The 20,542-nt window shown below is 34.1% G+C and overlaps 2 protein-coding genes across 2 annotated transcripts; both read right to left on the bottom strand.

Moving 5' to 3' along the window:
• Nucleotides 1-1,636: 1,636 nt before the first annotated feature.
• On the bottom strand, nt 1,637-8,963 carry LOC110718565 (LEAF RUST 10 DISEASE-RESISTANCE LOCUS RECEPTOR-LIKE PROTEIN KINASE-like 1.2). The gene is made up of 4 exons (XM_021897425.1): nt 7,886-8,963; nt 3,409-3,441; nt 3,045-3,290; nt 1,637-2,962 (listed from the first exon to the last, which is right to left on the bottom strand). The coding sequence occupies exons 1-4, from the start codon at nt 8,694-8,696 to the stop codon at nt 1,977-1,979; spliced, it is 2,076 nt and encodes a 691-aa protein (XP_021753117.1). The 5' UTR covers nt 8,697-8,963; the 3' UTR covers nt 1,637-1,976.
• Nucleotides 8,964-11,821: 2,858 nt separating this feature from the next.
• Nucleotides 11,822-20,023, bottom strand: LOC110718559. Its single transcript, XM_021897414.1, has 6 exons — nt 19,323-20,023; nt 19,031-19,224; nt 15,189-15,483; nt 14,983-15,068; nt 14,785-14,876; nt 11,822-12,683 (listed from the first exon to the last, which is right to left on the bottom strand). Exons 1-6 carry the CDS (start codon nt 19,650-19,652, stop codon nt 12,448-12,450), a joined length of 1,233 nt encoding a protein of 410 aa, XP_021753106.1. The 5' UTR covers nt 19,653-20,023; the 3' UTR covers nt 11,822-12,447.
• Between the last annotated feature and the right edge of the window lie 519 nt (nt 20,024-20,542).

Raw genomic sequence — 20,542 nt, 5'->3', positions numbered from 1 at the left:
TTGATCAGCTTATTCTTAGTCAATGATATAGTTTCTGCTAGACTTGCTGTAGTAGATAAAATTCTTTCCCATTACCACCGTTTATTACTAGCTGTCAAACGAGTTGTTAAATTAGTAACAACATTGATGGAGGCATAATATCTACTACTCGTATGAGTCGTATCATACTTACACATTTATAAAACCGGTAGCACTATTATGGTCATGCGCTCATTCTGGACTTCATGGAAATCTCAGAACTAATCATACTTTTCCTAGGAGCGGCATCTTTCCTCATGTCCACAAAGGCAAAATTCAATTTTAATACTTGAATCTTCATGAGAAAATGATACTCACCATTGTTAGAAGATTATTCCAACACTAGGGAACTTAATATTTGGACAAATGTTGATCGTTATCAGGTAAAGACTCCTGATTTGTAATTATTTTTAAATTCATAATCTATTACATATTACTAAATGCAAAACTAATAGGGGCACTTGACAACATTTTATTAAAAATTTTCCCTCTAATAATACTTGCTAAAAATATTTATCTTCCACAATAATCCTTGCTCTAAACATTATAACTACTAAAAAAGGATTGCATTTGATTTATTACATTTGCTTTACATAAAAAAATAAACCAAACTTTCTAAAATATTTAATTGTTCAATATAATTTATATGTGGCTTTGTTAAAAAAATTATATCTTGATATTTATTAAATTGTTCAATATAACTTTATACGTAGCCTAACAAAAATGATGTTTTTAATAATTATTGAACAACGGGGTTTAACCTAGTTTTACTATATGTCTAAACCAATCATAGGTTACTACATCATTAAGATAATTTAAAAGTAAAAGTTTAATAGCTTAATATAAAGGAAAATGCTATACATAGCCCTTAGGGCTAACTATAAGCATTAAAAATACTCTTGAAAACTGTTTAAATTTAAAAAATCATGACAAGTTCATGACAAGTTCACATTAATTACACTGATCTACGCGTGTTTTTGTCATAAATTCCTAATTTTATACAATTTTCAAGAGTGTTTTTAATGCTTATATATAGCCGTAAGGGCTATGTATAGCATTACCCTAATATAAATAATGACTTTTTTTTTAAATGGAATATAAAGAATGACTTTTTTTTTTGACAACTTAACAAAATTAATGTTTATTATTTAGGGACGGAGAGAGTCACGGTGAAAAATTATTTTATACCTGCTATTTGGTCAGTGCTCATTCTACCACTTAAAAATACTCCCAATGAAGCTTTGGATTCTGTTCAAGATGCTGAAAGCAACACCAGTTATGTACTACCTGTGGTAACTTAAATCAGATATATGTGAGGCCAATTTCCATGGCTCTACTAATGAACTGCAAGTTAGCATCTGCACCAACACTACCTGAACTGACAAAAATCGATCTTATATATCAGTAAGCTGCTGGCGTGAGGCTATTATGTCCTGATTCCTGAACCGCTTACTTGCAGTTTGAAAATACTGCTTTCAGTCATCTACATAGTTGAGTCACCTGCAACATATGATATTGAACTTGCAACTAATCTAAACTATTATATAACGTCTAATATGTTACATAATGTAGTACTTAGACTAACTTTCTTAAGACGAAAAATATTAAAAAACAGAGAAATCATAATGATGATTTTGTGATACATCAATTTAAGATATTGCAAGGTGTTAAGACAGTTTTCAAGAAGCATTCTCCAAATAACAGCGAGCGCTCTAAACACAGTTCACTGAGATTTGAAGCAGTACTGCAGAATGTGGATTAATCTCCTCTATACATTTCTTACATCAAAAATTCCAAATATGTGCATAGTTCATAGTCAGATATGGACCATTATACGAGTAAAAACACGATTTCATGGTTACACTACCTAGAGCTTGAGGTGCCAAAAGGTTCCTCTTTATCATTTTAATTGCTTACCAATGTTATTTTCCAAAAAGTAATAAACATAAAACATCAACTTACTTGTCTTTGCTTTGTATAGTGGATCTACTGTCCCATTTATCCATTACAGAAATTGGAGAAGGCGGATGCAGCTGACGAGTATTTAACAACTGTGCATGATCATCATCTATAGATGAAGGTGGTGGACAACTACTTTGTGTTTTCACCACTTCCCCAGTATCATTAGCCATCTCTTCTTCCTGCAAAGCATCATAATCGGAACTCTCTATCCTATTCAGTGACTCCAAAATCTCATCCATAGATGGTCTGAATTCCTTGTCATGTTGTAAGCACTGGAATGCGAGCTCTGCCACCAAAGTAGTCATCTTCTTAACCTTAAAATCTGAGGCAAAGCCTAGTTGCGGGTCTACCAACTCATCAAATGCACATCGTTGGATCCTGTTCATCGCGTAGTTAGACAAGTTGATCTCACTTCTATTCCTCTCCAAGTCAATTGCAGGCAGAGAAGAAATAAGCTCAATGAGAACAACCCCGAAGCTGTAAACATCACTTCTATCAGTTAGCTGATAACATTGGTGGTACTCCGGGTCTACGTACCCAGGAGTCCCCTGTGGTGCTGTTGAGACATGAGTTACATCAGTAGGAAAGAGTCTAGAAAGTCCGAAATCAGCCACCCTAACTTTGTAGTTGCTGTCAAGGAGAATGTTGCTAGTTTTGACATCACGGTGTATAATATCAGAAGCATGAAGGTATGAAAGTGCACTGGCTGTTTCAATGGCAATTCTGAGGCGGATGGGCCATGTGAGTGATCCGGGTTTTGCCTTTTCACCAAACAGATGATCTGCCACAGTCCCATTTTCCACATACTCGTATACAAGCAGTAACTCCCTGCAGTGCTGGGAAGTGCATCCATAAAGAGTTACAAGGTTTTGGTGTCTCAAACGCGTGAGTATCTGAATTTCATTCATGAACTGTTCCACCCTTCTGAAGCTCTTTTCGTACAGCCGCTTTACTGCTACTTCCCTACCATCTTTTAGCTTTCCTATGGTTGAAATTTTTATTAGCTACTTGCTTAATGAGGTTTAGGCTATATTTTTTAGTAGTACAGGAAAATTAAAGCTTACCATAATAAACTGTTCCGAAGCCTCCATCACCAAGCTCTCTAGACTCATTGAAATTGTCAGTGGCTTCAATTAGTTCACTGTAGGTGAAAAGTGGAATGCCAAAGTATATGTTTCCCCTTTCGAGGTCTGATGCACTCCGATCAAGGGACACACTCCGACTCACATATTTTGAGTGACCAAATTTCAGCTTCTTACGGTGCCAGCCGGCTAGAAATGCTAGAAACACAAGCACAAGCCCTCCAATGCCTGATGTTTGGTGAGTTCATGAGTCAGTTAAGTTACAGGATCCAAAAGCCAAATCAAAGTTACACAAAGTATGAAAGTCTACCGGGTGGATTTGATCAGAAGAGAATATAATAGTTACCTAATCCAAGAATTAGATGCCACCGAGACTTCTCTACAAAAAAGTAAAAACACATGAACTTCAATTCAGTGCTGTAGCAACAAGCAAGGAAATACATGTATGCTCAAATAAACATTGATATCAAGATAATGAAAGAAAAGATGCCAAGTCCTTTGAATTAGGGAGTTAAGGGTGTAATCACATAAATAAGAACATAACCATGAAGCTTGTGTCAAACCATCTACTGTATTTATGCAATCAAACAACTGCAAGCTTTATGATGTGTGACTGCAGTTTATCCCCTTGCAGAGTTGCAGGGACTAGAAAGTCATATGAATGCCGATCACAAACAAAATAAAGAAATTATAATATTTTCGAGAGCAACAACTACCTACACTAATGCAAAAAACTGCTTAGTGTTTTCATAATCAATAATTTTTACTCTCTAATCACCAAATTGTTATCTCATTCTCAAATACATTGTAATCTATGTATGTTCCGGATCGTTGTAAGGTCCATATGGCTTACTTGCCAAGTTGATATATGAACAATTATTAAGTTTCCTTACAATTGCTACTTATACTTGAAGGAGCTGAAGCATTTCACACACTAACTACAACTATTCAACATATACTAGTTCAACTTGTATACATTCCTTGCAATTTGCATATTCAAAGACTTGGTCAATTTCTATGACCTGTCAATGAACATTTGTCTTCTTAGGTATGGTCCAGCTTTTAATGATTTTCCTACGCAGTTTCCCACATTAATATTAGTGGTGGATTTGGTACCAAAAAGAAAAGGTAATAATTTTGTTAGATTTTGCAAAAAATATTAAAAATAAAGGCTTGTATAGCTTATTTCATATCATAATAAATTAATAATCAAAACATTTACCATCCAATGATCCAATCATTAATATTAGCTCAGGAAAAAAAACAAAAACATTTGCTATCTGATCACTAAGAATATCCTAAGAAGGAAAGTTCTCTATGATCAACTCACATGAAAACTACTATGCAACAATCAAAGAGTTTGAGCCACCACTAGTTGTGGGACAGCTTTGCAAGACATTTTTTAAAAGATTATAGCATAAAGAAAACTTGCACCTCAATAAAATAATTAAAAAAAAATTAAAAAAAGACTGACACAGAAGAGTAAGGGTCTACTTGTTTTATCTTATTCAACTTTTCTGCTTTATTTCAGACAAAATAAGTCCGTATAAGTTAAAATAAATCCAGAAAAGTTCAGACAAAAATAAGTAACTATTTTTATTTTACACAACAGTTTCAAACAAAATCACAAACCTAAATATAAGTTTCTATTTTTTCACACAAAATATGGTCTTACAAAATAAGTCAGATAATCAGAACTTAGATGATTTCAGAGACAGCATTTCCAGACAAAATAGGTTAACCTAAAAAAAGCCTTTTCATAGAAAAAAATGAATAGATAGTTGCAATGTTTATCTCTATACTGTTTTGTGTTAAAAATGCAGATTTAGCATAACAGCATATTTCACTCCTTTATGTGATTCAGACGATTTTGTTGTTTTTTGTACTGGGATATGTTATACTGATGTCACACGTTTTATTTTTCTACTAATCTAGATGAGTTGTAAATAACAATTGAATATCATAGATGGAGTAACGAAACAAGAGTTAGTATAATGTAAGAAAGTTGCATTGTTAGTTTCGTTTTATCAAGAAATATCATAAAGTTATAGAAACTGATACAATCTAATCCTAATGCCCATTTATTTCAGAATGAGTAGTCATACTATACGTTCTGAGAAAAAAAAGGCAGGAAACACAAATCAAGCATCAAATTATAGGTGACCAAGATCTTGAGTGAACTGAAAACAATTTTAAGAAATGAATTTATAAGAGCATGGACAGCCAACGCCATATGTTTGTATCAATTTAAAATATCTGCAACGGGGCTAAAATTCAACCCATAGACCATAGAAATATATTCCTGTTAGAGAAAACTTGGAGATAGTAAGAGACATAAAGATAGAAACTTACTCGGACATCTATGAGAATCAGAGAATGAACACCATAAGGACAGAAACACTGCATCTGTAAACTAGTTTCATTATGATATCCACATCTACCTCCGCTTTTAGCACACTCTCTACAATTAGTAGCATTCCATTTCAGCTGAACCCCCATCCTTAAAGCACCGTCAATATCAGTTACATTCTTTCCTTCATATGGCACTGAAACTACTTTTTTGCATTTGCCAGCAAATTGACTTAAATTTCTACCTTGTGCATATATGCCAATAAGATTGCCCCTACTTTTATTATTAGAGATGCATGACTCCTCCTTATATTCTCCTATGCTGTTTTTAACTTTATTGTTGCAATCTTGCAGCAAGAATACCTCACTATGTGTACAAGCAAACTTGAATCTATTCTCATCCAAGGTGAAGCTATGAAGACCGAGAGTGCAATTGAAAGTAGCATCGATGAAGGCAGTGTTCAGAATATGCATGGATTGAAATTCATAAAAAATTCCTTGAATAGCATATGTATCATTGGAGAGATTAATGATTAGATGATTTTTGCTATTACAAGTGACTTCGAAACCCTGTTGGCCACAGAAGGGTTTCTGTAGGCCTGAAATGTAGAAAGGGTAAGAGATGGAAATGCTTCCACATACTCTAGGCGTACAGTCTTTAAAATAATGATCTAAAGCCAAAGAACGATATGTTAGAAAGGAGAGGATTGAGATGAATAGGCTACTCAGCTTGTAGAATGGATTCATTTTTGGAAAGTAAATCCGAGTGGCCTGCTTGGATCGAAGGAATGAACAAGGTGCAATGTAAAAAGAGAATGAGCCTTTTATGGGAGTTTATAGTCAAGTCTTTAAAGTTGGTATTCTTAATCAATTTGACTTTTAACAACCGTTCAAAACCTACTACTACTACTTTGATTTTGCTAATTTACTAGCAATTACTACTCTGATTCTTTTCATTTTAGAAATTCTCGGGAAAAACAGCTGGCACCATGTCTAAAATTGGAAAGATGCATCAAGTTAAGGGTATCATATATAAGTTTTTGAGAGTGGATTAGGGAAACTTACCAGGGTAGCTAAGTATTGAGCCTCCTTGAATAGTTGATTAGACAAGCTTTATTAAGACAAGTGAGAATGTGGGATGGAAGTTTCTACAAACAAGCACTTTTCTGACTGAGACTATTAGCTATGATAAGATTAATCTGGTCAAAAACTGGTAAAGAAATATAAAAAAAGTCCTAATTAAGATAATTTATAATTGATTAAAGACTCGAAATTTATTTATGCAAAATGACTTCAGGAACTCTGAAATTTTTAACCTTTAACTACAAAAATAAGGCTTTAAAAAAGACAGTTGGTCCACATCAAAATTCTGATTTGCATATTGGACAATCAATATGATAAACTATCTCTTTGGTTAATCAGACAAGAATACGGTTGCATGAGGACAGATCTTCAGAGTCAACTAGCCAACTCTGCAAGCTAAATCTACTTCTAATAAGCAATAAAATCTACCCTATGTTGGCGCTCATGGAAGCAATGATTGAAATCGCCTTACTCTTTCTATTTAGTCTAGTAGCTACTTTGTGAAAATTTCATAGCAAAGTAACAATATCTCCTACTGTCAGAGTAATGTTGAGGACTGAAGGAACGCGTCATAGGAAGGCATATCAGTTAAAGACTTGCACTCTAAATCAGGATAGCCAGTCTAGCCACTTCTCAGCATTTACTTAGCACACATGCTTCACAACAGTAGAGTTAAAAGTGAATATTAGGCTAATCTTTGCAGATAGGCACAAACGTGAAAGATGGGTTTGAGTGAGATCGCAAGGACAAAGAGATAGCCAAAAATGGGCACTATTATGGGACTGCCAAAAAAAGTGCATTAAATGCTGGCTTTTTGAGCATAAACAATATGAATTAAATTCTAAACTCAAGACTAAAGGTCGAAGTCAAGGACTAACATAGGAGCTCAGAAAAGTCAGGTAGCAGCTCATGATGCTTTCATTTTACTGGCCTTTGTGATCTATTTGCTTGACCATACAAAGTAGTATCCACTAAACTTAATACCTTATGATTCGGAAACCCTTTCAAACTGAATTTAATGAGCAACTAACTCAGGGTTGTCCAAGAAATCTAGAAATTACCGTACTAAGCAACAAAACAAGTCCAAAGTATTCTTATAAGCTGTAGCCTTTCTTGGAAATATTAATTCCAAAAACAAAGTGCACAAACAAAACATCAAACATTTACAAAAATAGCATAACCACCACATAAAAATGCATACAACTTAAATTAAAGAAAGACTACATCATTGCCCCTTAGATTCTCTTCTAACCAAATTTGCTACAAAATCTTAACTTCATTGCCCCGAACTCTTCATAACACATTGCACTTCCACACATACACACGCACACGCACGCACGCACACACACAAGGGTGAAGACAGTAAGAGGGAAAAAAGTGGAGAGACTTACTATGAACCTGTTGAATTGGAGGACAATGAAGAGCATGAGTTCGATCAAGACAGAAACAATTGAATTGATTATTAGGCTCATCAAACCCACACTGCCCTCCAGTTTCTAAGCAGGCAGTACAATTATAGGCTTTCCAGTTCAACAACACTCCCCTTTCAAGCATATCCATAACTTTGCCTTTAGTCTGACCCTCATTATTATAAGGAACTTCAATAACAACTCCTTTGCACTTTTTCTCCAAATACTGCAATTTTGAGTCATTCTTATACATTGCCAAACTCCCACAATTCACTCTTTTATCCCTGTATTCTTTCAAAACCTTCTCTGGACAATCAGGAAACACGTATACATAATCATGATACGTCGAGAACTTCATCAGATCATTCTGTATCGACAGATTATGAAGAGAATGGAAACAACCCTGGCTACTCGGAACCTCTTTAACAAGAGCTGAGTTTATGACTTGAAACTTCTGACTTTCATAAGAAATATTTTTAATAATATAAGCATCTCCTGATATATTGAACACAGGAAAACTGTCAGAATTGCAGGACACCCCAAAACCAGGATACCCACAATATGGTTTTTGATCATTTTGTATATGAAATGGATACTTTATGATTTGATTCCCACATTTTCTGGGCTCGCAATCACCATAATGATTTTCTGATAATGAGAGCAGAAGATGAAACTGAAGTAACAGAGTTAGATTGAATAAGTTTGACTTACAGAAAAAGCAGCATTTTTTCTTCTTATTTTTTTTAAAGATTGAATAAAATAAATAAAAGTTCATGAATTCAGCATCACTCATTATATGATGGAGAAGAAGAAGCTGATTTATGAATTGGGGGTAAGAGAAAGTGTGTATTATTTAGTAGGTACCAAGAAATGTAAAGTTTAAGGAGGCTCTTTGAGTTTGACTTGAAAGGGGTATTTGACTCCATTGTTATTAACATTGTATTGTGATTGTGAAGTAGTAGTTGAATTTGTCTAGGTGGGGATGTTCAGGATGAGCACCATATCTTGGACCGTTGAATTTATTTTATAAATTTCCTCGGTTCTTTTGTAATGGAAATATTTGTAATTTCAAGCTTATCAATATACGGTAGTTTATTTTATATTATTATAAATTATTTAAAATTATATTTTAAAAGTAAATATTTGGTAACACAAATATAGAAGAGTATGCATAAATAATGTAAAATTTTCAATATTATACGCAAAAGTTAAAAAAAAAATGGATGAAGTAAACAATTTGGGGTTTTAGTAAATCAATAATGAAGTACAAATTGGTTGATTTTTAATGTAAGAGTGATGTAATGAGGGCAGCTTGGAGGTAGTATTAAAAAAGCTAAAAGAGGAATTTAATGAATGATAATGCAAGAAGGTGACATTATCTATTGTTTATTTTACAAAATTACAAGTAACTCATATTCTTGATAAAAGAAAAAAAATATTGATTTGACAGATTTGGAAATGGGCTAGTGGAAGAGATCCGGGCCCACGAGAAAAAGATAAAAGATGGGAAATTGGGTGTATTATAGGATCCAACTTCAAACATGTGAGAACTGTAGCCACTATTAGTTTATGTGACAGCTTTCAATTAGTACGAATGTAGGCTACGTGGCATCTTCACATGCCATATGTATTGCCCTTTTATTCACTTTGAGGTTGCTTCAATGGTGACCAAGAAATTGGGCTTGGAGAAGGGGGAAGGGGGGGTGACAAGTCAAATGTCACTTACCTTTTTGATGAATTTTTTCATGTGTTTTTTTGGCCGTTTGGTTGACATATAGAGGTCGTTAGTGCGTCGGATTGATAACGATACATCTTAATCTACACAGCTGATGGGTCCACTAAATTTGGCTTGGATTCGAGCTAACATAAGCTGTCACAACTCAATCTGATACTAGACATTCAACACATGAACCCAACCCACACGACCCATTAAAGTGGACTAGCCAACAACACACAACCCAACTAGACCACCCCCTTGGCCCACTCTATTGATCCAATGAATTTGAACTTAGTATGATTAATTAGCAATTAGTATTATGTGCACCACGACTATACTTTTGAACATTTAGTAAAAAAAATTGAACATTTTACAAAAAATGAACATTTAGTAAAAAGAATATGAACACGTCACAAAAATTGAACATAAACATGCAATTTTAATGTTCATATTTTATCAATAAATGTTCATTTTGTATACATTAAATGTTCAGTTTATATTACAAAACTATTGAATTATTACGAGTCAGTTCAAAATTTGTCTGACTCGTAATAATTCAAAAGTTGCGATTGTTCAGATTTTTTTACTAAATGTTCAAAATATTTTATTGTTCATATTTTTTTTACTAAAAGTTCAAAATTATAGGCGTGGTGCATTGCGATTGTTCAGTTTTTTTTTTTTACTAAAGGTTCAAAATTGTGATGTTCAGATTTTTTAACTAAATGTTCAAAATTCTTGATTGTTCAGATTTCTTTTACTAAATGTTCAAAAGTTAGGCATGATGCATTGTAATTGTTTAGATTTCTTAATTAAATGTTCAAAATTTGCGATGTTCAGATGTTTTTACTACATGTTCAAAATTTGCAATTGTTCAGATTTTTTTTACTGATTGTTCAAAAGTACAGGCGTGACCATGGTGCATCTTAAAATTTGCGATTAATTAGAACTATATTAAAATATCAAATTGGATATCATGCTTGTCTAATTATGTTCATCGTAACTTGATAAGCAAAACTTCAGCGGTACACTTGATCTCAGCCTTAATACCCATCTAACACACACTAACCTACCCAAACATAACCCACGACCTGCCTAAACAACCTACCCAACCAACAACCCACATAACCCGACCCTAACATACCCAGCCCGCACAATCGGCCACCTCTAGAAACTAAATTACATAGGAAAATTACAACATTTTTTAGAAGAATAAAAAAGGTATTGAAGAGGTTTATGAGGAATTACTTCTCATAAAATGAGGAAAATACATGAAAGGTGCGACTCCTATGGATATACAATTACAAACGTATAGGATGATTGTCTTGAATTGTTAACATACCCTTTCAATTTTATTTCTTCATCTCTTTAATTGACGTAAGAAAAATGTGATGTGAGTTTAACATACCAAAATTTATGTAGTGTAAAATGGTATTACACTTCTTCAGCCTAATGTTGTGAATTTAATGATATCAAATATTATTTAAGGCGCATAGTGAATAATATTAACAACTTGACTAGTCTATAGCTTCAAGTTTTGTGATATTTGTGACAATTCATTCATACTGCTTTTGCTTATGTTAAATGAGCTTTTATGGCTTTGACATAATCATAATTGAACCATATGAACAAAGTTATAACTTATAAGCCTACAACCTCATCTGGTGACTTGTCTTTGCTGATTGTATCATTAGTTTTTTCAGGTTTACTGGATTGGTAAACAGTCTGTTTAGACTAATTGTATCATTAGCTTTTTAGGATTACTGAATTGCCAACTATCTGTTTAGTATCATATCAGCAGGTTCTTTTCTTTGACAAAATAAAAACCTACATTGCAAGCCTCACCAATTTAACCCTCGATATTTGATCAAACCCAACAAAGGGGCAAAACTTGCAGTACTTTATACCGATACCAATCACCCATACACAAACAAGCAAGCTTGGGAAGATAGTGGATTAGTGGGGAACTCGCCAGGCCACAAAGCTCAGTAACAAATACTTGTGCTTGAGAGACGGGGATTCCATTGACATCTCCCCTACTCTCAAACAACGAGTTGTGTAGCCGTGCTGACAGAACTAGTAAGGTCTTTCTCCTTGCAAAAGATAAAAATAAACAGACAGCTCATATATATGCAACTGACGCCAAAAAACAACAAACAGTTTAGCATCATATCTTAGAAGAGCAGAAGCAGAGATGCTAAAAATAACTCCAATCTATTTTACACTATAAAACTACTCTTTATATATATATATATGACAACAATAAGTCCGCACAAAAGCTCATATACTCCTGTTACAAACATATCAAAATCCCCTACTAAACATTAGATCAGCTAAATTTAAGTAACTGACTAGGGCAAGGGATTTAAATAGTAAAAACCAGAAGCCTGTTTCCCATATGCAGATATCTAAAAAAAAAAAAAGTTAACAATGAAATTAAACTCTAAGCCTGCTCCTCCTGATTGCAAGCCTTGTCTGCCTCAGCCATGCTTTAGCTTAACTAAACCTATCCTGTTTCTATCCCAATCCAGCCAGACCTAAACCTTTCACCTGTACTGGCAGTAAACCGCCTTTGACTCCTTTTTTCTTTTGTTTTCTTTTTACCTTTTTTTTTTTTTTTTTTTGTTATTTTCCCTTTTTTTTTTTTTTTTTTTTTTGAATTTTTGATATATTTAACCTCATTGATATACAGATGACTAGAAAAAGTCAGAGAAAGACTCTAAACTCAGCAGCCACCTGACACCTTGATCAGATGGCAATGTCTTTCAGAGAAGACCAGACATTCCTCCAAAATGGCAGGCATTGTACAGTAACAGTCTACTTATCAACATCATCTATGACGGCAGAAGAACAGGTAGTCAGGGTGATGGACCTGAAGCTGTCTCAACCAGCTATCAGCTGCCTGTGAGAGCGAGTTCACTAATTGACGATCACTCCCACTGTTTGAGATCCACAAGGGCCCTCTGAATTTGTATGAAGAAAGTCCAAAGACTGGTAGAGAGATCCTTGGAATTCCATCAATCTCACTGGGATAAATCACATTTGGAGCTTGGGCAGCAGAAGCTCCTGCACAGAGACACAAAAGAAAAACTGGATTCAGTTCAAAGCCTTCAGACACTACAAGAAACGGCTTATTGCATCCTCGCAGTTACTAGCCCATAAAGATTCATTAAGCATTAACAAAGGGAAGAATAATTACAGCCACTGAAAAATAAAAGATAGCAAGCTAAACACTGAGGGAGATAGATAAATAAGTTGCAGAACAAACATAACAATGGCAACATAAGTTGAGCCACTGTCCTATTTTTCACCCACAAATTTGGCCATAATGGCATCAAACCTCACATGTTCTATAAATTCTATGAGTATAATTGAAATCCCTGTTCAACTATAAATAAGATAGTAATGTTATGTTACTCAGACTCTACATTTCACCTCAAGTACCCGTGTTGGACCCCCAATACTTAAGACATGGGTATGACACTAGGGCACTTCACTTTTAAGGATTTTTTTCACCAAACAGCCAAGTTGGATGCTTGGACACGTAACCATGTTGAAAATAGAAGCAATGTACCTCTAATTAATTCAGTAGATAGACTTGCTTCATCAAAAAGGTTTCCTTTTAAGTACTATGGAACTCTTAAGATCATTTAAAAAGTCTCTTTCGGTTTAAATATTACTCGAACTAGCTAGATTTTTTGCCAATTCGTGACATGGTTCTTACTTGGTGGTTACTAGATCAAGCAATCAGGTCGTTTGGGTTAGGTATGGGTCGAGTCATTTCAGGGTTAGTGGGCCATGGGTGTAAGAAAGGGTGGATATATTGAGGGGAAATGGGGCAGGATAGAATAATGTGTTTGCCTCTAATAAATCAAGTGGGAAGAACTTAAAAAAACACAGTTAAAAAAAAGAGGGAAAAAACATAGGAAGTATATCCTTTACAAGTTAAAAATTAAGAAAATACATTCTTACAAATCATTATATGTTTTGATATTTTATAATTTGAATTACATACAAAAATGTTTCATGTTATTCAAGATTAAATTGATTTATAATTATGTTATTCAAGTTTAAGCTATTTTATAGATAAGAATTAAATTTCAATGATTCAATATACTAAACACCTAATCCCAGCAAGTTATATAATTATACAATGGGTAAATGAGCAGAGAAAAGTATATCCGCATTCCGCAGATATGAATACCGCCCAAAAAAACAGCATGAAAAGGGTGCTATATGTTTAAATTACCAGTGACCAAATGAAAGAATAATCTAAGGGGTCAATTGGTTCGTTAAACTAGTATGATTGGTATGAAATCTCATACTTCCTCTTTTCTTATTTTATTGCACCATAGGGGTTGGGCACAAGTATTTTGGTAATGGAATAAAGGATGAGAGAGAAAGGGAAAAATACAAGATTGCCCTAGTGATGATATACATAAACTAAAAAATCAAGTGTTGAAAAGTAAGGATATATTTGGTATTTGTAGTGTGAACACAAATATTTCTTTTCCTAGAATAGAAATGGTGCAATATTTGTGATATTTCCTTATAAGGAAAGTGGTGCAAAGTGCAATATTAAAAGAACGGAGGAAGTATTTGGGAGGAATGATTCAAAGTCCCATACTAGTTTGAAGTTAATTGGTTTATAGTTGGAATGGTTTCTACATCTTACTAATGTTATGAAATGTGAATCTTAGGAGGTGAGGTGGGTATGAAATTCTTGGGAATGGGGAAGAGTTAGAACCCTCTTGGTATGAGGTTCCATAGCTAAAAAGCCATACCAAACAATAAAATGGATGGAATGAGCTCTAATCCCACTCAAACTCATTCCAACGGTCCAACTAAATGGGCCCTGGATTTCAATTTGCATGTTTACAAAATCTTGCACATACTAATGATAATTTGATTTTTATACTGCCATTAAGCTGAAGAGAACCAACTTCCACTTGGTTTCCTAATATATACTCAAATTACATTAAACACATTTTGTAGGGGCAATCGTGTATGGCAATTATTGTAGCCATGTGGGCTAACTTATATAATTAAAGCATACAAATTACTAAACTTTAAAAAAATAGAGAGTAATTAATGGTGGGGTAGTTTAAAAAGCGTTCAAATATTCTAATAACTCTTGCAGTCAGCCAAAAGTAACATAATGCCTTACCTCCCATTGGTGTGTACAAAGAGTGATAGGTCAAGAAACAAGCTTCTAAATCTTTCAGTGTCGGTCCCATAGGTATCCTATAGATTGGGTACCTAAAATAATTTATTTTTTTTAAAAAAAAAAAAAAAAAAAGCCCACATAAGTTAAAAACAATTTTATATAGCAAAGAAAGAACATGGTGACTGAAGCGGTAAGTACCATGCCACAGAAAACCAACTTGAGGAGAGTACGTCACAACTACGAAGTGACTTTAACTCCGAGAAACGCAATGCCAGATCAGATATCTATCGAAACAAATGACACAATTTTAAAAAATTAGTATGAGGAATTAAAAAAATATATATATAAATAAACAGATACAAGGCATCCTCCACTAAATGATAGAAAAGTAAAACAGCACTAGCCTTATCAGCCAAAGGTTCACGACAAAAGGGTGGATCATGTTCATAAAACTCGAACAACAGCCTTCCTTGAGCAGTCCCAGGTTCAGCCTCATCACTTGAAAAGCCCTCTTGCATCGCTGTATGCTGATCTCTCAATAATAATCTGTCCATTTTAAGAGTAACATCACTAGGATGGTTATAATGACTCCGTTGGCCCCTTGAGCAAGCTAAGCCCTTGTCACGCTCGGAATCACTGCTTCCATCACTACTTGAGTCCCTGCTAAAACAGTCTGCGTCACCGTCCTCACTAGTGCGCCTGATCCACAAAGAATCATAACATCACAGTCACACAAATAATTCCAATCATTTTTAAATCTATTACGTCAACCTATGGGGTATACAAAAATTTACATTAAGGTCAAAAGGGAGAAGCACCAAAAAATACATATAATATATTTGACAGGTAGATGACACAAAAACAAGACAAAAAGTAACACTTAGCAATCCTAAAAGATTAGAAATATATGGCCAAAAAAAGGGAAGAAAAAGAAAGAAAGAAAGCAAAGAGTAAAAATATACTACCTTGTAGTATAAATTAGAAGTGGAGTGCATAATGTATGCTAAGAGGCACATTGGCCAGGGAAGTGTAGCTAAGTACTGTACATTTTTCCCATAAATTGATTCATAGATTATGCATAAGTAGACAAATCAAAACTTAAAATAAATTGAAAGTGAGCTGAAAATTATAACTTTATGCAATGGTAAATGCAGCAAGATAAGCATGTTATCATGGCAAAAGACAAGATTACATATTTCAATTTCCACATCTGCTAGTATTACCTCATCAATAAAATGACATTACTGGAAAATTTTCATTATAATAAGACATTAAAAAACGCAGCTAACATGTACATAGTCAACATAAATAAGGAAAAATAGTAGCGCAGTAGAGCAACATGAACCCTTCTTAGTTCTAACTCAACAATATAATAACAACGCCTTAGTCCCAACATAATTTGGGTCAACTAAAATGAAATAAGAATCCGCAGCAACACACACACACATAAAATAAAATAAAACAAAAATAAAAAGAAGGGAAGTGCACAGTGAGACCCAAAAGGAGGATATAATAAAAATAATTTGAAAAAATTTATAAAAGAGGGCCAGGGGGGATCCAATAAAAAAAGGAAACACATGCGAGTAGAAACACTATAAAAAGTTAATAAAAAGAGTTTGCACAACACAACGAGTTGGTTGGTGGGAGGGACTAGTAATAACAATATAATAACATACACGTAAAAACATCTCTTCCTTACAAAATCAGTGTAATCTAATAAGTAGAATCATAGTTTGCACAACACAATGAGTTGGTTTGTGGAAGGAACAAGCAAGCCTTGATTCAACAATGGATACATGCAAAACAAGTGTGAATAAAAAAATCTATTTTTTGTGTTTTCACTTGTCAGTAGCAGAGCACCTTAGTATATGTCATAAATAAACACAATTTTTTAATAAATAAAGTAAACGTATAGATAAAAGCCAAAAAAAACTTCAGATATAACTACTCCAATATTTTTAACATTAATAGAGGCGCAAAAGTTATTAATGATTAGAAATTCCCACGCAGCTACACGTGTTACACAGAGAACTTAAAAGAGAAGCATTTGTTTCAGTTCGAGTTTACGTCACCAAAATGATATTAATTGTATAAGAATCAAGTTTTGTCTTTACCATAACGGTCAAGTAGGCATAAAAGTTCACCAGATAAACAACGGCATGCACGTGCTTGCAAAAGAGGAAAACCATCATTTAATATAGCACACATTAAATCTGGCAGATTCACCCTGAAACCCTCATATATGCACGTGGGCGTAAAAGAGGAAAACTACATGAAGAAAACGATAACACCAGATGTGCAAATTAATCCCCATCCCATTAAGAAGAGTACCATTTGTGAGCAGCAGAACAAGATCCTTAACCAATTGCTTCCTATAATCAAATTACACATTTATTTTTAGATTACACAATTCTGAAACAGATCAGACTCTTTCGCCTTTTATTACTACGGTGTACTAAACTTTCATGCAATGACTAAGAGACTAGAAACATGAAGGGAAAAATGGCAATTTTCCAAGAATTCCGTAATCAAGAATGATGTATTTCTCAAAGATGTTTAATCTGAATACATTCTAATTGGTAAATAAAAGAAACTATGACAAAACCCAATGTCTTTGCCAGATTTTCCTGAAGTTCCTGTTTCACGTGACACAAGTGACTCAATACTGCCTACATAAACATGCACGGCATAGTGACATACAGTACCACAGAGGCATAGAGTTTACTGCTCCTACCTTTCAACTATCACCAATGAAGATATAATGTCTAGGAGCAGTAATAATACACTCTTCAACCACCAGGCTTATCACAAGGTTAAGTCTAAGGGTACATTACAAGAATTTCAAGAACAAAAGCTTGATGTAACACGAAGGAGATACAGTGTAATCTAGGCTACTAGAAACAAAACTCAAGCAATCATTAAAGCTTAAAACACATTTTAGTATTTTAATAAAGAGCATAACAGAACTACAGAAGAAAGGAACTAGCATGGACCCTCCACATAAAGTAATTTAGAATGAAGCAACCCTGTCAATTCTTTACTTAAGCCCTAGTTTACCAAAAACATACCATTAGTGCACTACAGAAATACTTTAATATTTCTTAGAGTACAGATTAGGGAATAAAGAGACTAGTTACAGTGTCCAGGATTTTAAGATTTGTCACAAAAGACATTTTGATAAAAACTTATAAAACAGAAATAAAATGTAAAAATCAAACAAAATCAAAGGGGTAACCCGTGCTTAATGATTGTGAGCATGACAAACAAACCATACACCCCAAAAATGAAACATTACATAACATACAAAACCTCAAATTCAAAACTCTAACCCTAATCAAAACTTCTACAAAACCCTAGAATCAATCCTTCTTAAACCCAGAAGATGAAGAAAACGATAACAACACAAGATGCGCAAATTTATCTCCATCCCATTAAGAAGAGTACCATATGTGAGCAGCAGAACAATTGCCTTAACCAAATTGCTACCTATAATCAAATTACACATTAATTTTTAGATTACACAAATCTGAAACAGATCAGAATCTTTCGCCTTTTATCACTACGGTGTACTAATCTTTCATGCATTGACTAAGAGACTAGAAACATGAAGGGAAAAATGATAAGTCCAAGACTTCCGTAATTAAGAAAGATGTATCCCTCAAAGATGTTTATCTGAACCCGTGGCGGATCCAGAAATTTCGAAATGGGGGGCCATTTTGAACTTACATAACGACATTTTAATAAAAACTTATATAACAGAAATAAACTGAAAAAATCAAACAAAATAAAAGGGGTAACCCGTGCTTAATGATTGTGAACACGACAAACAAACCATACACCCCAACAATGAAACATTACATAACATACACGACAAACAAACCATACACCCCGACAATGAAACATTACATAACATACACGACAAACAAACCATACACCCCGACAAACATACAAGAAAAGGCAATTTAAATAAACTAACATAATACACATATAACTACTCTCAAGCAATAGTGGAAAGAAAATCACATGAACCATTACCCAAATCACAGCTAACAACCTAAAATTCATATTCCACTACCAAATTAATATGATGGAATCCATGAATTTCAAAGTTGCTATAAAAAACAAGCCAAATGCATGATCTCGGAACGGCAATTATATACAAACATCAATGAGCAAAACATAAGATATTTCATTGAACAACAAAGACAACAAACAAACGGAACAGAGAATAATCAAAGTATTATACCTCCTCGACTTAACATAAATTTGGATGGCAGACAAGGAAGGTACATAGTACTGAACAACAGAATCACTGCCATTCAAAACCAAAGGAACTCCAGCACCATAAGCACTCCATTCCTTGAATGACTCCCACAAGTCACTCAGCATGAAGTAAGGCTGGTATTCCACATCACAAGTCCTCCACCCTCTCACAGTAGTCTGCAAAAACCCACCATTTTCATCAGCAAAAAACACACATTTAATCAATAAATATTAACAATCACATAAAATGATAAAGTTTTTTTTCCTGGAACAACCTTGGAGAGATACTGAGCATTAACAGAAGGAGTAATGGACTCAAGAAAACGTTCTACATTACTCAAAGGCAACGCCACGGGTTCAAAAGCCGGCAAGGCGGCTGGCACCGGGGTCTGTTCAACCCGGTTGTCAGGTTCCCTACTTCCTGTAACCACAGACTTCTCTCTGCATTGACTTCCTCCTGCTAACCCACCATTAACAACATCACTTTGAGTTCTTTGAAGATGAGGGTTCTTATGATTTTGATTAAAATTATTTCGGCCTTTCGCCGGAATGTAGAACCGATCATCGTTACGACTCCGATTAAATTGTAAGCCCGCACCTAACATTGTTTTTTTCTGCTTCTTTTTCAAACTAAAACCTCCGTTTTTCCCCCAAAATCCGGACACCAAAATTCTCAAACCAAAAAAAAAGAAAAAAAACCCAAATTCAGAGCTCTAACCCTAATCAAAACTTCTACAAAACCCTAGAATCAATCCTTCTGAAACCCACAAAATCAACCTCAAATTCAACCTTTCGAATCACCCCCACCGATCTACCCAAACCCCAGAATCGAATCGGCTCAAAACCGAAACGATTAAAGATCGGATAAAAAACCCAATCAAACCAACAAAATACCCAAATCAAAACCCTAGATTATATCAAAATAAAAAAAAAAAACTCAAAGTCAAAACGATTAATAATTGATTTTTATTCTTTTTTAATAAAAAAAAAAAAAAAAAAAAAAAAAAAAAAAAAAAAAAACAAGAACAAATTGACCGACCACTGAATGAATTTCGAAAGAGGAGAGAGAAAAACAGGAATTCGAAAACTATTTAAAAAATTTTGATTATTTAAAATATAATGTAAGATTGAATTGAAGAAGAAGGAAGAATCGAAAATCAGGAAAAAGATGGGAAGAATGACAAGGAAAGAGGTGAGAGAAAGAAGAAGTGAGTGTGCTGATGAATATAAGGATGGGATTGTGTTGAAAGGAGGAGGAAAACGACACTCACCTTTTTACGTAGTATTATTTTTTTAATTATTATTATTATTTCTATTTATTTTTGCTTTTTCTTTAATTTATTTAATGATGTCGTTTTGTGTTTCATTTTTAATTCATTTAATTAATTTCCTTTTTTGTTAAAAATTTGAAAGTAAGTTGTTTCTTGTGGGCGACTTGGCCGATGAGGTTTCCCAAGTCACGTTTTATGTTGTTCTATGGAGTGTGTTCTCAAAA

This window comes from Chenopodium quinoa, unplaced genomic scaffold (assembly GCF_001683475.1).
Source record: "Chenopodium quinoa cultivar QQ74 unplaced genomic scaffold, ASM168347v1, whole genome shotgun sequence".
NCBI lineage: Eukaryota > Viridiplantae > Streptophyta > Magnoliopsida > Caryophyllales > Amaranthaceae > Chenopodium > Chenopodium quinoa.
This window is presented reverse-complemented; position numbering and strand designations above follow the sequence as displayed.

What these genes read in the sequence shown, in the direction of transcription:
- LOC110718565 (XM_021897425.1), bottom strand. Translation starts at nt 8,696, where the DNA reads ATGAGTGATGCTGAATTCATGAACTTTTATTTATTTTATTCAATCTTT. An exon ending in TCCAATTCAACAGGTTCATA is followed by an intron (nt 3,442 to 7,885) that starts GTAAGTCTCTCC and finishes ACTTTTTTGTAG; the next exon opens with AGAAGTCTCGGTGGCATCTA. An exon ending in CTTCGGAACAGTTTATTATG is followed by an intron (nt 2,963 to 3,044) that starts GTAAGCTTTAAT and finishes TTTCAACCATAG; the next exon opens with GAAAGCTAAAAGATGGTAGG.
- LOC110718559 (XM_021897414.1), bottom strand. Translation starts at nt 19,652, where the DNA reads ATGTTAGGTGCGGGCTTACAATTTAATCGGAGTCGTAACGATGATCGG. An exon ending in ATTTATGTTAAGTCGAGGAG is followed by an intron (nt 15,484 to 19,030) that starts GTATAATACTTT and finishes TTTGTGGATCAG; the next exon opens with GCGCACTAGTGAGGACGGTG. An exon ending in AGTTGGTTTTCTGTGGCATG is followed by an intron (nt 14,877 to 14,982) that starts GTACTTACCGCT and finishes AAATTATTTTAG; the next exon opens with GTACCCAATCTATAGGATAC.